General features: G+C 33.9%; 1 protein-coding gene across 2 annotated transcripts in view; it reads right to left on the reverse strand.

Annotated features, from left to right (window-relative positions):
• Positions 1 to 6,156, reverse strand: part of LOC144855282 (uncharacterized) — a 31,025-nt gene extending 24,869 nt beyond the window's left edge. For both annotated transcript variants that reach the window (XM_078713092.1, XM_078713091.1), the window contains exon 1: positions 5,916 to 6,156. In XM_078713092.1, coding sequence (XP_078569218.1) covers positions 5,916 to 5,937 — 22 coding nt within the window. In that variant the 5' untranslated portion in view covers positions 5,938 to 6,156. The remainder of the gene's footprint in view (positions 1 to 5,915) is intronic.
• Between the last annotated feature and the right edge of the window lie 8,506 nt (positions 6,157 to 14,662).

The raw sequence follows: 14,662 nt of genomic DNA on the forward strand, positions 1-14,662 counted from the left end.
TTTATATAAGGACCAGGATGTTGCAAATTTAAAGCTTCTAGTAGACAAACATTTAAGAAATTTCTCAACATCTTAAGTATTTTAAAGAAAAAATAATTTTACCTATATAAAAGAACTATTAACTGCAATTAAAAAAATTATTCAGAAGACATAATTACATAACATTAAGATATACTTAAGAATAATGTCTAATGTACCCATTACACTGGACACTACTTCAACAGGTTCAGTATATAATTATTATTCAAAATTACAATTTGTAATAGAGTATATTCATAACTAATAATGAAATTTGTATGCATTAATACGCAGTAAATTGATATTTGTTTTGGTTATTAAACTACTATATTAATCTTTGCCTACAAACAAGTATCGTATATTAATAGTTTTTTAAAAATATTAATAATATATGTATGGTATCATGAAACAGAAAGTAATTAATTTACAGTAAGGTGTCATGGTGAAATAGTGATTGTATAATATTACATGCGTGTGGCCTGGTACAGAGAGTCACATGGCTCATGAGGCAATCAGGTGATGATTCGTTTTGGACTTCACGGCAAACAATTGTATCGTGAAAACAGAATAGTTAAATTCATTGTTGAATGAAAAAAAAAAGTTTTCACTTTTAAATCAGAAACCATTTAGGAATTTCACTTAAGTGGTATTTACATTCTGAGAATGTTTTAATTTTAAGGATAGGTATTTCCCTTTAATAGCCTTAGTATGAGATGAATATGGCCATATTCACCAACCACTCTTATATTAAGTGAGATATTTTCCTTAAATACCATTTCACTTAAGTCAATAAATATTTAAGAATTTATTTAATTTATTTTTTCTACCCTTTAGCCTGTGTGAATGTAGAATAAGGCCACAGAATTTCAGGTCGAGTTTGATTTATTTTTACGTTTATAACATTTTAAAATTTTGAATAAAATTCTAAACACAATTTCAAAAGTTAAATTCTTATATCATTGTTCATTAAATATAATTTGTAAATCAAAGTATGTTTTAAGGAATTGGATTCTCAGTAAGCCTACAACCTCAGATGACCTGTAAGAAACCGTCTAGCAGTGTGATGCCTTATTAAACGCATCTGAGGTACACTTTAGGACAAACATCACCCCGGGACTCATAGACCCTTGTCTGCTTCTATTAATACAAGCTAGCTGATCATAACATGATTATGATTAACTCATAGACAAATAGGAATTTGACAAAAGAGTATAACAAAAGGATTGAAATATGTCTTTGTCTTTGTACTTTGATTCCTGTAAATCTATCAACTGGTAAGTAATATTAATGTGTTTCTTATTCCAAGAAATCAAACCCACAATCATTATTAATATTTCAACAAATAATGTTAACAAAATTGTTTGTTTTTGCAGGTTTATACCAGCAATATAAACTACCATTAAATATATAATTAAATAGATGCTATTTTTATCAATGTTGACGTTGGCAACAAGACAATTAAATCAAAATTTAAAATAACAAATCAATTAATCCTGAGTTCACACTCTCTAATTCAAAGCTTGAAATTCAACTAGCAAAATTGGTGTAATTTTTCATTATAAAACAAAAATAGCTATTTCTTACTGATTTTAATTTGTGAAAAAATAGCTAATTTTAGTCTTATTTTCTCATTAATTATTAGTTCAGACAACCTTGCATCTGATGTAAAGTTACGTCTAACATGAAATTAAATGTGCATGTTACTTCTGTTGAATATTCATAAGACACCATTTTCAAAGTTTCGTTTATTTTCCACTCATTAAAATGAATTTAAACAAACATACGTATACAGTGTATAATATATGAGTGGAAGTAGGGCCTACAGTAGATGCAAATTTGGCAGAAGTGAACAGTGGCGACCATGTTTAACTCATATTATTTACAGGTGAAATAACTGTGCCTAGACAATTCTAGTTCGCTAGCACGTATCCTTACATTCCTTGTGTACGCAGTAATAGCATATTTACACCTAAGACTGTAGAAAGATTGAAATAACTTAGAGCATCTTCACAGGCACTCCCAGGGTTTCAACAAACTGCTACTTACTTCTGACACTACTACTTCCCTTAATAATTGCCAAAAAGTGCTAAATTGGACTGCTAATTTTGTGTAGATAAGATTTCAAAAGAAATTAATTTCTAGCCCTGCTAATAAAATATACAGTATATTTTAGGGGATGACTGGCCAGGGGAACATAAAAATATTGTTAATCTAGTTTTTTTTTTCTCATGAATAAATTTATTTATGATGCATTGCAACTCATAAAGTTACAACTCTTAAATAATTTGTAATAAAGAGCAGTACTGTACTACATATTACTACACCCAACAGATTTATCTACCACAGTCAACGTCACAGGAGAATGATTGTATTAAACTGTACCACTTTAGAACCACACCCAAGACAAGGTGATTTTAAATAGGACAACATGTGCAGTGAAGGTTGCTCAATTCAATTTGAACAATACCGTACAAATGCTGGTACATCAGAACATGGTTCGGAGAAATTCATTGAACTTTGATGGAATTTAATTGACATACTGTAAAAGGTAAATGACTTGATAGTATTGTACATGCGTTATTGTTCCTTGGTAACAAGTCTTCTCGCGGTCCCCGGTCATCCAATATTGCGAAACAATACATCATTCTACCGTTGGGGTCACGCTACATACTTTACACTTCCTCCAAATCAAGTTGAACACATTTTTTACATATGAATTTATGAATGAAATTGTTATAGGGTTCTTATTGGTCGATTCAGATGACCCATCTAGGTGACCTAAGGGTGATTACTATATTGTTAGGCATTGTGTTACCTCAGCCAACTTTTAGGATTCTACCAAACCCTGTAGGTTTTTAATTTCATATTTTGCAGTTTAAACATACATAAAGCTCTGTCTACACTATCAAACTTTATGTGAAATGTGATGTGCCCATGGACATGATGATGTCACATCACTACCATATTTGGGTATATCACTACCATATTTTGACTAAAATAGCACTTCCAGTGTACTCATTCTTTACAGTTATAACCTCTCTTAGAAAGTTGACAAGAGATCAGCTCTATTTGTCTGTTATTTTTTATTGTAATTATGTGTAACTCATCTATTGTGATTACCAAGAACCCTTTAAAAAAAATTATTCTTTTTTTCCATGATTTATCGTGAAGTTTCTGTAAAACATTTAAACAGAAAATGTTCGGTCTGAATTTAGTATTGTATTGATTTAAGTCTTACATGTAGGACAATGATTTTCTTGTACAGTAGGCCATAACACTACACTTGTGAAATGGTAACAATGGGTCTACAGAGGATAAAATTACATATCAAATTTGAGATAATTAATATACAAGATCAATAATTACAACCAATTATCACTTTCATGGTAAGGCCAAACATCTGAATGAAACCTAATTGTTTTCACAAATCTTAATCTTTTTTTCTTTCAAGTAACTTGATAACTTCAAATTTCTGTTTATCATGCCAAGAATTACCATAACAACGTAAAAATCAACTTTGGTAAGTATGCAATGAATTAAGGATGTTTCAACTCTGGAACATTTCGGCCCTCGATGTTTCGACCCAGACAGCTAGTATGTTTTGTCCCAATTAGAGGGTTTTAGTGTTAGGGCGGTGATTAGAGACGGGGGGGGGGGGGGGGGGGGGGGTTGTTTGCAAGGTCATATTGGGAAATCACAAGCAACTGAAAAAGTGCAATGTAATATTTTATTCATGATGTCGTACACAGGCCTACTGTAGCAGTGTAATCAAATAGTAGGATGCTATTATTAATTGATTACAATCATGATTTTATTCATCACTAACCAGGATGTCTGCTTTTAACATTTCTAAAAAGATGTTCAATTTTTTATGATCTATGAGTTCCTGCCATCTGGTTTTGAGATAGTAAAATTAATGTTATCTACCGTAACACTAACAGTACAATATGTTTAATAAGTGATATGATCTTTAACCATTTTTTTTTCTCTAGAAGAAAAAGTACAGTATTCTCATAAAAGCTCTCTGCTGACAATGACATGGAGTAAAAAATAGTAATTAAAAATTAGATGCAAGCACCCTACCAACCCTCTTTTACATCTACATCTATCTAGTAATCTACGACAAAATAATCCTCCTTTTTAGTATGCCCATTTAATGATTGTCTATGTACAGTGGACACATATTTGAATCCGATTCAACGTATGGTGCCACAACAATCTCCCATGTCTCAACTTTTTATGTGATTAAATTCAGTAGGCCAAATTGTGATTTTGGGGTATTTGATCTGTTTATAAGGGTGTGGAACCATTATATAGAGGTGTACTTATTTCACACTGCGTAATTGGAATAGCTAGGATTCAAGGTATCTCATTGACCTATGACACAGGCATAAAAATGACACATGTTTAGAATTGGCTGTAATCTAGTCAAGTAAAACCAACTTAATTGAATTCTCAAGAGATGGGTTTTCATTTATTTTAAACAGTCAAGCATGGTATGGAAGGCATGCAGATTACGATACTAAATGGCCGTATCACGTAGTTTAGGAAACAAAACAATGACTAAACTATACTGTTATTTTATATTCATGGGAAAGTAAATAATGATCATGAACACGCCGGGCATCAACAGCTTGCTGATAATATCAATGTACAGTACCATTCATCTTTGTACGGTATTGGTAGTAATTATTATAGAGTGGATTTGTTACCACACCATTATTAGTGATATGATAGTGCAATATTAACCCAAATAATTATTTTAAATTGGTAAGTAATGTATTTTTTGATATATAAAACCTGTTCATTTATAATCATATTACTTGATAAATAAAAAGAAATGTATAAATAAATAAAATAATGGCTTGATTTATGAATATTTTTCAAAGATCAATAAAAAAGAAGTCTGGTAAAGACAGGGTCACTCATCCCATGAAATACTTGACGGAATTCTTTATTTAATCCATACATCGTATACTGTATTATATACTGTATAATATTATTAGTTGATATTGATGATATGCAGCAGAAACAGGGCCTATGAGTATGATCACCCTTATTGGTTTTCTTGTGTGGAGGATTCATAGAACTGAAAAGTTTTAGAGCTTTATTAGAGGTGATAAAGGGAATCCTGGCTCCACAGAATTGTGCGGGTGGGGAAATGGGGGTGAGATATACTTTACTGTAATTATTGCACACATGATATATGATTGATATGATTAACAGCAATACTTGGGCATATTGATTATTATTAATTATTAAAAAAAGGAATGGACTACAAATATTTTAGTACTTCGTATAAGGGCCTAATAAATAGTAAATTATTAATATCAAGTTTAGATATTTTGTTTAGTTAGGAGTGGAAATTATTTGCAATGTCAACCATGCTTAACCTTTTTATAAATATCTGGGACATGTAAACTACATAGTTATGTAGACAGGTTATAATAATTATTATATTAATAATAGGCCTACAGCATTTATTAATATAAAAATATTTATATTTTAATACACAAGATAAGATAAAGTTATCCATATATATATACTAAATGTATGTTGAAGAATCAACGAAATGCACTTCAACTCCTTTCATATAAATAATTAATAGCAAGTAGGCCATAAGTACATTTTGAAATATAAACACTTTTGATAAGCTATCAAGTGATGCAACAAACAAAAACAATACGAATATTGGAATATCGTCCGTCATATTGAGGTCAAACAAAACAAGACAGCATGTTGAGAGGATGACGACCACCCGATGAGAGGTAGTCTGAACGTCAATCGACTAATCACATTAAAAAACAGGTTTTGGTTGCTATATGAAGCCACATTTTAAATGATAAAGAATTTAATTAATAGCCTAGTTAAAGAAAATTTATGAATGCAAAACTTACATAAATATCGCGAAGAATGCATTATGCTGACGATCTGCACCGAAGGATCAGAGGATGATAAGCAGCTTCCGTCCTCGCTTCTTTTCCACAGCTGAACTTATTGATTGGATACAATTAATCCGTCATCGGTGGTACCACCACTCTTTGAAAAAAGATGCAACGATAATCCGATGGATGTAAATAAAATCCTAAGAAATCAGAACACAAAAGAGGTTTAGTAAAATGGGTAACATGAATTTATTTCAACTTCGTATACCTTCTCTAGTGCGTACCCGCGAAATGAAAGAGCACTAACAAACTGCACAGCACAGCATGCTGCGCCAAATTAAAACAGGAGCGATATAGCACGATGGTTCGTTCTGATTGGTTAATATTCAACCAATCCGAATACAGAAATACTAGTGTATAGGGAACTTAAAAAATACAAAATGGCAACATAAACATTAAATTAAAAATAAATATAATTTATAAAGATAAAAAAAAATAAAATAAAGCACAAAAAAATAGAATAAAAAATAAGATAATTAAATTAAAATAAATTGGCCATCTCAGAATAAAAGATAGGGAAAAGGAATTGAGCCAAAATTTGAAGGAAGAATAAGATGAAGCAAGTCGGATATCTAAAGAAAGAGAATTAAAAAAATTGGAGCATTGAAGCTAAAAAACTGTTTGAAATGTTTCAAGTAAGGTCTGTGTATAAGGAGATCACCATTAGTGATCTGCCGTGTGGCCATGCGGCCATTCAATTGAGAGACAGACTGAGGTGCAAGGTTATTGAGAGCTTTAAAAGCAAGACAGCCAAGTTGATGTCGATATATGTTTTGAAGAGGAAGAGTATTAGCAATGATGAAGTGAAAAGAAGTTAAATGAGTTGTAGGAGGAAGATGGAGAAGGATACGAATCGATTTAAGAAAGAGATTTCTCAATTATTTTAATTTCACGTACGGTATCTACCCTGTCGGTCCTACTAGGTCTAGATCTCTCTATATACAAACATTGTTTTAATAATTTTGAACAACACAACCACGACAGTAATGCTACCAACGACATGCGCATGCGCGTAAAAGTTTTCACAAATTAGCATATCTAAAGATTAAATAATATAGGCTACAGTATTGCGTTATGTCCACTAGTGTAGTTGACAGTAGCCCTATTTGCTGGAACCATCCTAACAATTGTTTCATTCACGATTGTATGTTAATTCATTGTTAAATTTATATCTTAACCACAGAGTATTTCCAAGATGATATCTCATTGACTAGATAATATGGAGGTAGGTTTGTATTACATTGTTTTATTTTTTAAACTAAATGAACGAACAAAGTATTTGAAATAAAAATAAGTCTATTTCAAAGGGATTTCTAAATAAAATACAATGGAGCCAAGTGATAGAATTTCAACAATATTTTAGCCGAAGCTGATCATTAGGGACCCTCACCAAAATACAATATGACGAGACATACACATGTAACAATAACAATTAAATTAAAATAAATAGAATGTATTAATTAATTATTGCATCATTTGTATAAATTAATATTCATTTAGTTGATGTATTTTTTTTAATGTATCTCTATTCGTTTTAAAACGTTATATTAATAGGGTGCTCCGTATATCCCGTCATTATTGGGAATACAGCAGATGTCGCCCCGCATGCAAATCTGAAAGTGGCGTTTTTTGCGGGAAATTTAAAGGCTTTGTTAGGCGTACGACGAGGGATTAAACAAACGGACATTCGATTATGGCCTAGCATGGTAGCCGGCGTTTTGGAGAAAACAAACAATATATAATGTTTTGCCGGTTAAATGACTTAATTCCCAGTAAATAATCTACCAGTTGAACTTAATGCTAAGAAGATTTCCTCGGATGAGGATCTTCACGTGGGATTCTTGATTGTAAGTAGTGTAAATATTATTCCTACATTATTTACATGCTATGGATGGAATTAAATGAACCGTGCTTAAGTTGCAAATACACGTTGTCTACTGTTGTGTTCTACCCCCTCCCACTTTAGGTATTTTTCGGCCTAGGGTGGATGGGGTCAGTTAAACTTTTGACCATTTATAACCAAAGTGACCTTTCAAAGCAACAATATAAGAGAAATAGGTGACAGCAGAATTGTAGGAGCTGCAGATAGGCCGATCAAAATGGAGAGAATAGAGAACAGCAGAATTTTAGGAGCGCCAGATAAGCTGATCAATATGGAGAGAAGAGGACAGCAGACTTGTAGGAGCTGCAGATAGGCTGATAAATATGGAGAGAATAGATGACAGCAGACTGGTAGGAGCTGCAGATAGGCCGATCAATATGGAGAGAATAGAGGACAGCAGACTTGTAGGAGCTGCAGATAGGCTGATAAATATGGAGAGAATAGATGACAGCAGACTGGTAGGGGCTGCAGATAGGCTGATAAATATGGAGAGAATAGATGACAGCAGAATTGTAGGAGCTGCAGATAAGCCGATCAAAATGGAGAGAATAGAGAACAGCAGAATTTTAGGAGCTCCAGATAAGCTGATCAATATGGAGAGAATAGAGAACAGCAGACTTATAGGAGCTGCAGATAGGCCGATCAATATGGAGAGAAGAGGACAGCAGACTTGTAGGAGCTGCAGATAGGCTGATAAATATGGAGAGAATAGATGATAGCAGACTTGTAGGAGCTGCAGATAGGCTGATCAATATGGAGAGAATAGAGGACAGCAGACTTGTAGGAGCTGCAGATAGGCTGATCAATATGGAGAGAATAGATGACAGTAGACTTGTAGGAGCTGCAGATAGGCCAATCAATATGGAGAGAATATAGAACAGCAGACTTGTAGGAGCTGCAGATAGGCCGATCAATATGGAGAGAATAGAGGACAGCAGACTTGTAGGAGCTGCAGATATGCCGATCAATATGGAGAGAATAGAGGACAGCAGACTTGTAGAAGCTGCAGATAGACCGATCAATGTGGAGAGAATAGAGGACAGCAGACTTGTACCCCCTTAACCGCACTGCGAACCCCCATCCGCGACATGCCCAATACCTCACACCATCTCTTTAAATCCTCGTGCCCCACAGTACAAAAGGTTATTCGTAAATTGAAAAATTCGTAAACTCGTAACCTTCTAGCTACTATAACGATACGTGTCGGTAAACACTAACTTGTATATGGCCTTGATATCAGTTTCATCTAGCTAAGTCAATTTTTTACAGTATATTCGTTATGGCCAGGAATCGATGTGGTTATGTTTTCACGGTGCGCAATCAAAAACTACGCGGTCTCTACGCACTATTTAACGAAATCACGTTTGTAATCATATCTTCACAAGCATAAATCACAATTAAATAAAATTTGGTACTCATAAATTTCAGGGCATAAATCATCATGGCAATACAATTACGTGCGTAGCGCATGCGTACGCGCTTAACATTTTCAAAATTGTCAAAATTTATTTTCGATGTAATAAGAGTACGTTTCAGGCAATTTTAAGCGTTTAAAAAATTGCCATGAGTGCGCAGATTTTTGCACGGGCACTGCGCGTTAAATGTTTATATGCACTCTTTTTGCCCGATTTCTGTTTTACAACCTTTCCTAAATAATATCATCATATTTGATTCACTTTTCAACTCGACATTACGTTATACGAGCACGTCAAAAGTGACAGGCTACGCACGTGTAAATTATAAAAATATAAATGTTTTTAAACATTTTCAACATATTTAAACATGTTCAGCAATTTCGGTCGGTTGGTCGGTCGGTAAACACAAATTTGAGCACGCGATTGCAGCCATCTACATGGCCTTGTTTTCTAGGCACCAGCCGATACGTACTCAACTGTATCAATACCATCTATTTACATTGATATATTTGATTTCCTCAACAAATTGCTGTAAATAAATATAGATAAAGCTATAGGCTAATAAGCATTGAATTTGCCTTCTCACCCAAAGTGTGATTTTTTTCGGGGCTTTTTCACTTAGACGTAAGTTCGCATTGAACTTGAACGCAAAACAAAATACCGAATGAATGATCAGACAATCGGCGGTTCTGCATAGAGGCGCATCTAACATACGGTAACAAAGGAGATGCGTAAAATACGCGAAAAATTGAGTAGCATTTATATATAGATGTCATGGTAGCTTTATTTAAATGGATCAAAATGGTTTTTTTTCTTATATGTTATCTATTAATAAGTTATGTTAAAGTTATGTTGAACCTTTAATAAAAATATCCTAATATAATATTAATTGTACATAATTTTCATTAAAACACGTGTTTCTTAACATAGTGCATTCGCATTTAGGCCTAATTGTGATCGGTTCACAAATAAAAAGAAGTCCATACACATGGCTGCAATCGCGCGTACGCAGATTTGAGTTAGTGTTTACCGACCGACCGACCGACCGATAATGAGCTATAGAGTCGCGTTGCACGCACGCGACTAATAAGAAACGGAGAACGTCGCCATAATATAATGTAGAAATCATATGAATCAGGATGTTAATGACGCCGTCTTTCGTTCAGTGAAACGGTGAATGTAGCTCCTGTGATTGTATGTGAACTTATTAAACAAAAGTGCGTAAATTCAATAATACTTTACTATTTATTTAAAGACATTAATGTAAATGTGTTGATAATGAATTGCTTCAAGTAACATATACATTGCTTTCAGTATATAGTTTTAATTCCAAAACATTACGTACCAATTTTCAACCAAGTTTTAAAACAATTTATTATCAACATTATTTCATGAACAAAAGACATCTGGAGGATTTGTATAACATAAGTACACAACTGTTATAATCTTTTATTTTTTTCCATATAGAAAGATTTTTTGTAAGCAATCATTAATAACGATAAACCAAAGAAAATGGGAACCTGACGTAAATAATGCTTTTAAAAAACGCACGCAATATCCATGATACCATAATTAAAAATTCCTAATACTGTATTGGTTACGGATGGAATTTTGTTAGAAAACAGTATAAAATACAACAGTAGGCTTATTAATAAACAAAATATAATCTGATAAATAAACTTACTATTGACAGAAAAAATGGAATGAAAAATTGATGAAGATGAATACAATCAAAGTTATATGCCTCTCACGTCTGTAGAAAAACTTATTTTACAAAAAGACAAATAAATAAACGAAATTTGAACAAAAAAAAACCCGTGTCTGACACAATTTGACTATTTTTTGATTGAATTTACAATTTTCAGTAAATAAAAAAGAAATTTGTTAAAATACATTATTGTGTATTATTATGTGGCGGGGAATTCGAGGAAATATGCAAACGGTAACGGGCGTTATTCGAGGGGTGGGGCGGCTTTATTCCAATTGATGTTCTATAGGTAGGAAGCGTTTATTCGAATAAAAACGGTATGTAGCTTGTAAGTAGGTCGATCCAGGTGGTGAGTCGCGGTGTATTGTTTTCGCTCCTTCCGGTATGATAATGATATACAACACGTCACGCACACATACAGGTGGTGTGGTGAGGCGCGTTGTACTGATATCGCTCCTTCCGGTATGTTATACACAACACACACATACAGGTGGTGTGTGGTGTGATGAGGCGCGGTGTACTGATATCGCTCCTTCTGGTATGTTATACAACACACGCACATACAGGTGGTGTGACACGCACATACAGGTGGTGTGATGAGGCGCGGTGTACTGATATCGCTCCTTCTGGTATGTTATACAACACACGCACACATACAGGTGGCGTGGTGAGGCGCGGTTTACTGATATCGCGCCTTCCTGATATCGCGCCTTCCATATACAACACACGCACACATACAGGTGGTTCGATCTACCGACCACATATGGACAGAAGACGATGGAAGTGGTGGCCTATATAATTTTGAACTGTAGCCTATAGTATCCTTGTGAGTAGCGCCTGAGAGTATGCCTAGCATCAGAGAGTATCGCCTATTCTGATGTGCATACATAAAGGCTAAACTAATATTACCTAGCAATAATTATATCACTCTGTGGTCTGAGCTCTCAGTGCAGGAGAGGCCTATGCTCACAGGTAGGAGCGCTTGTACTTGGAGAGGTAGGCTACGACGTAGAGGTAGGCTTACAGAAACATGCCTATAATATTGAACTGTGACCTACTAATAAGTAGCGCCTGAGAGTAGCGCCTAGCACCCGACAGTAGTTCGCAGATTATTTTGTTCCTGGCAATACCCCTCATCGATGATGTGGCAACGCAGTCCCATTATTTTCTCGTTCTTCTCGGAGGTGCACTTCAGAGGTAGCGCTTGACGGTACGCGCTCATGCGGTAGGTCCGACTTAGCGGTAGGCATACATCGCTCAGATGGTCACAATTCGTTGGACATCGCTCCAAAAGAAAATATTGCGCCGTGGGACATCGCTCCGAAAATTGCACCAAGGTACATTGCTCGCCATTTAGGCATAATTTTTAAATATACTTTAATTTACCACCTTTAGCGTATTCTAATGCAGCTAATGGTTCTCATGTCCTTGCACAAGTATCTCATGCATTTTGTGAGGGTTGGGGACACTTTTGTGTTATGGAAACCACTTGTTGAATAAATACGCCTAAAAAAGGCCTTTTCCTCTGCCAGCTCTTAGGTGGCAGTTATTCGTTTGGTCCACCTGTTGTCCTATCTTCTTGCTAGTTAATTTGCCCATTTTGCCGTTGTCTCTTTGACTTGAATAAATTCCTTTCTTGTGCTTTGTCTTTTTGACACCAAGCATTTCTCTTAATTCATTTTTCTTCATGAATTAACAAGTTATGTTATAAAAATGTGATTTAAACATTCTTAGATGACAAAAACTGGACTGTAAAAAATGTCCATACTGTGTATTTTCTTTATTAATTTTAAATCGATTTAGTTTTAAAAAATTGTATTGCTTGATTTGTAGGATTGTGTAAAATGATAAAATACACTATAGTGATATGTTGTGTTGAGACAACACACAATAAAAGATGAAATTATTATGAAAATCTTTAAAAAAAAAAGAAAGAAAAAAGCCTTGTTTTATAGAAAATAAGGTAAATCCAGTTAATGATTTTGATTCTCAATCATTGCTTTATCATTCTCTGTCATGTGATCAAGCATTTGCCTTTCAATTGTTCTTTGTAAAGACTGCAGCCATGTATATGGCCTTTTTTGTTCTCGTTTTTTAAATGTACTATAAAACAGTTTTTGAATATTATACAAAAATTGATAAACAAATGATCCATACCATCCTGGCAACCATCATTTCCAAATTTATGTCGCACAGTCACAAATATAGATCGATACTTGCAAAAACTAAAAAAAAAAACAGCAATCTGCACAATTAATGATGCATGTTTATGTACTTCCCCGAAACCTTGAAATACCATAAAAGTTTTTACCAACCCCCCGCCCCCCGAAACCAGTTCTAGAAGTACCGGGATGGTGTCCGGCGGGGGATAGTTTCACCATGTAGTTTAAGTTCAATTTATTTGTTTTTAGCCAAAAAGCGTTCATTTACAAATGACAATAAATTTACTTACTTAAAATACAAGAGCAATCTGACAAACACAAAACAAATAAATATCGCAGAAATATTGTCGAAAAAATGAAAATCTATAGGGGAAAACACCAATGTTTGATAGAAAATAAAGGTAATCATGTGAAAAACACATATTCAAGTTTGGTTGAAAAAATAAAATGAAAAGAATGCTATTACTGCACACAGACACCGTCAAACAAAAAAGAAATTGCTCCAATATTCACTACAGCAAAATGTTTTTCTATTAAAACCATGCAATTGGTTTCAAATGTTGGATACATTTTGTCGACAAGGTTTATATTTCACAGTATTCAACTAGAAAGACACTCCGAGAGTGCATACCTCTGCCTACTGTAAAATTCTCTTACACAAGATTTCACTGAAAAAGAAAAAACTGTTTTAAATTGTTGTCTTAAGGCTGTGTGTGATTTAGGCTATTTTCACTACAAGCATGTGTATGCGAATTTGGTGTAATGGTTATGTAACCAGCCTTTCAATTAACAGCAAAAACAAATGGGTGAATTTGAAAAGAAATAGGTTTTTTAAAACTACTCGTATAAAAAATCCTGTAAATTAAATCAAATTATGTTTTAAAATTACAAATTATAACTCTTGGTAAAGATCTTGTAATTACTTTTTGAGTAATCCTGCTAACAAACAAACACACACAATCGATTACATATAGCTCTTTGGCGAAGGTAAATTAAATATAAACCTATAAAATGTCACATCATTCGCTGTTGCGCTTTTTGCTTGTGCATTAGCCAATCACCACTTTTCTATGACTGTCCGTGCTTGTGCATTAGCCAATTGCCAATATCATTTATTTTCTTAGCCTGTTGTTTATTACAAAGGTTTTAATCCAGTAAATTATTTTGATTCAGTCCTCTACTTTTTGGATTTAGCGCTTGATTTACTCAGACTGTTGTCCATTCCTCCATCATTCTATGTTAGATGTACCCGTTCTTCTCTTCATAACTCTTCTGTAACTATGCTGCCCAAATAGTTATAGGTCTTTCTGTTTTCATATTTTACCTCTCTTTCTTCTTTTGCCGTTGTCATTAATTTTGCTGTTGTCATTAATTTTGCCTACCTTTTGTCCGCATTTCTTGCTAGGTGACCTGTACAAACATATCAGCATTTCATCTCCAATTTTTTTTTTTTTCGCGTATGTTTTATTCCATGTGCAGTAACAAGTTGTTATCACTTGGAAATTCTTTGAATTAATAAGTAGTGAAATAAA

Source organism: Antedon bifida, chromosome 11 (genome assembly GCF_963402885.1).
Source record: "Antedon bifida chromosome 11, ecAntBifi1.1, whole genome shotgun sequence".
In the NCBI taxonomy this organism is placed as follows: Eukaryota; Metazoa; Echinodermata; class Crinoidea; order Comatulida; family Antedonidae; genus Antedon; species Antedon bifida.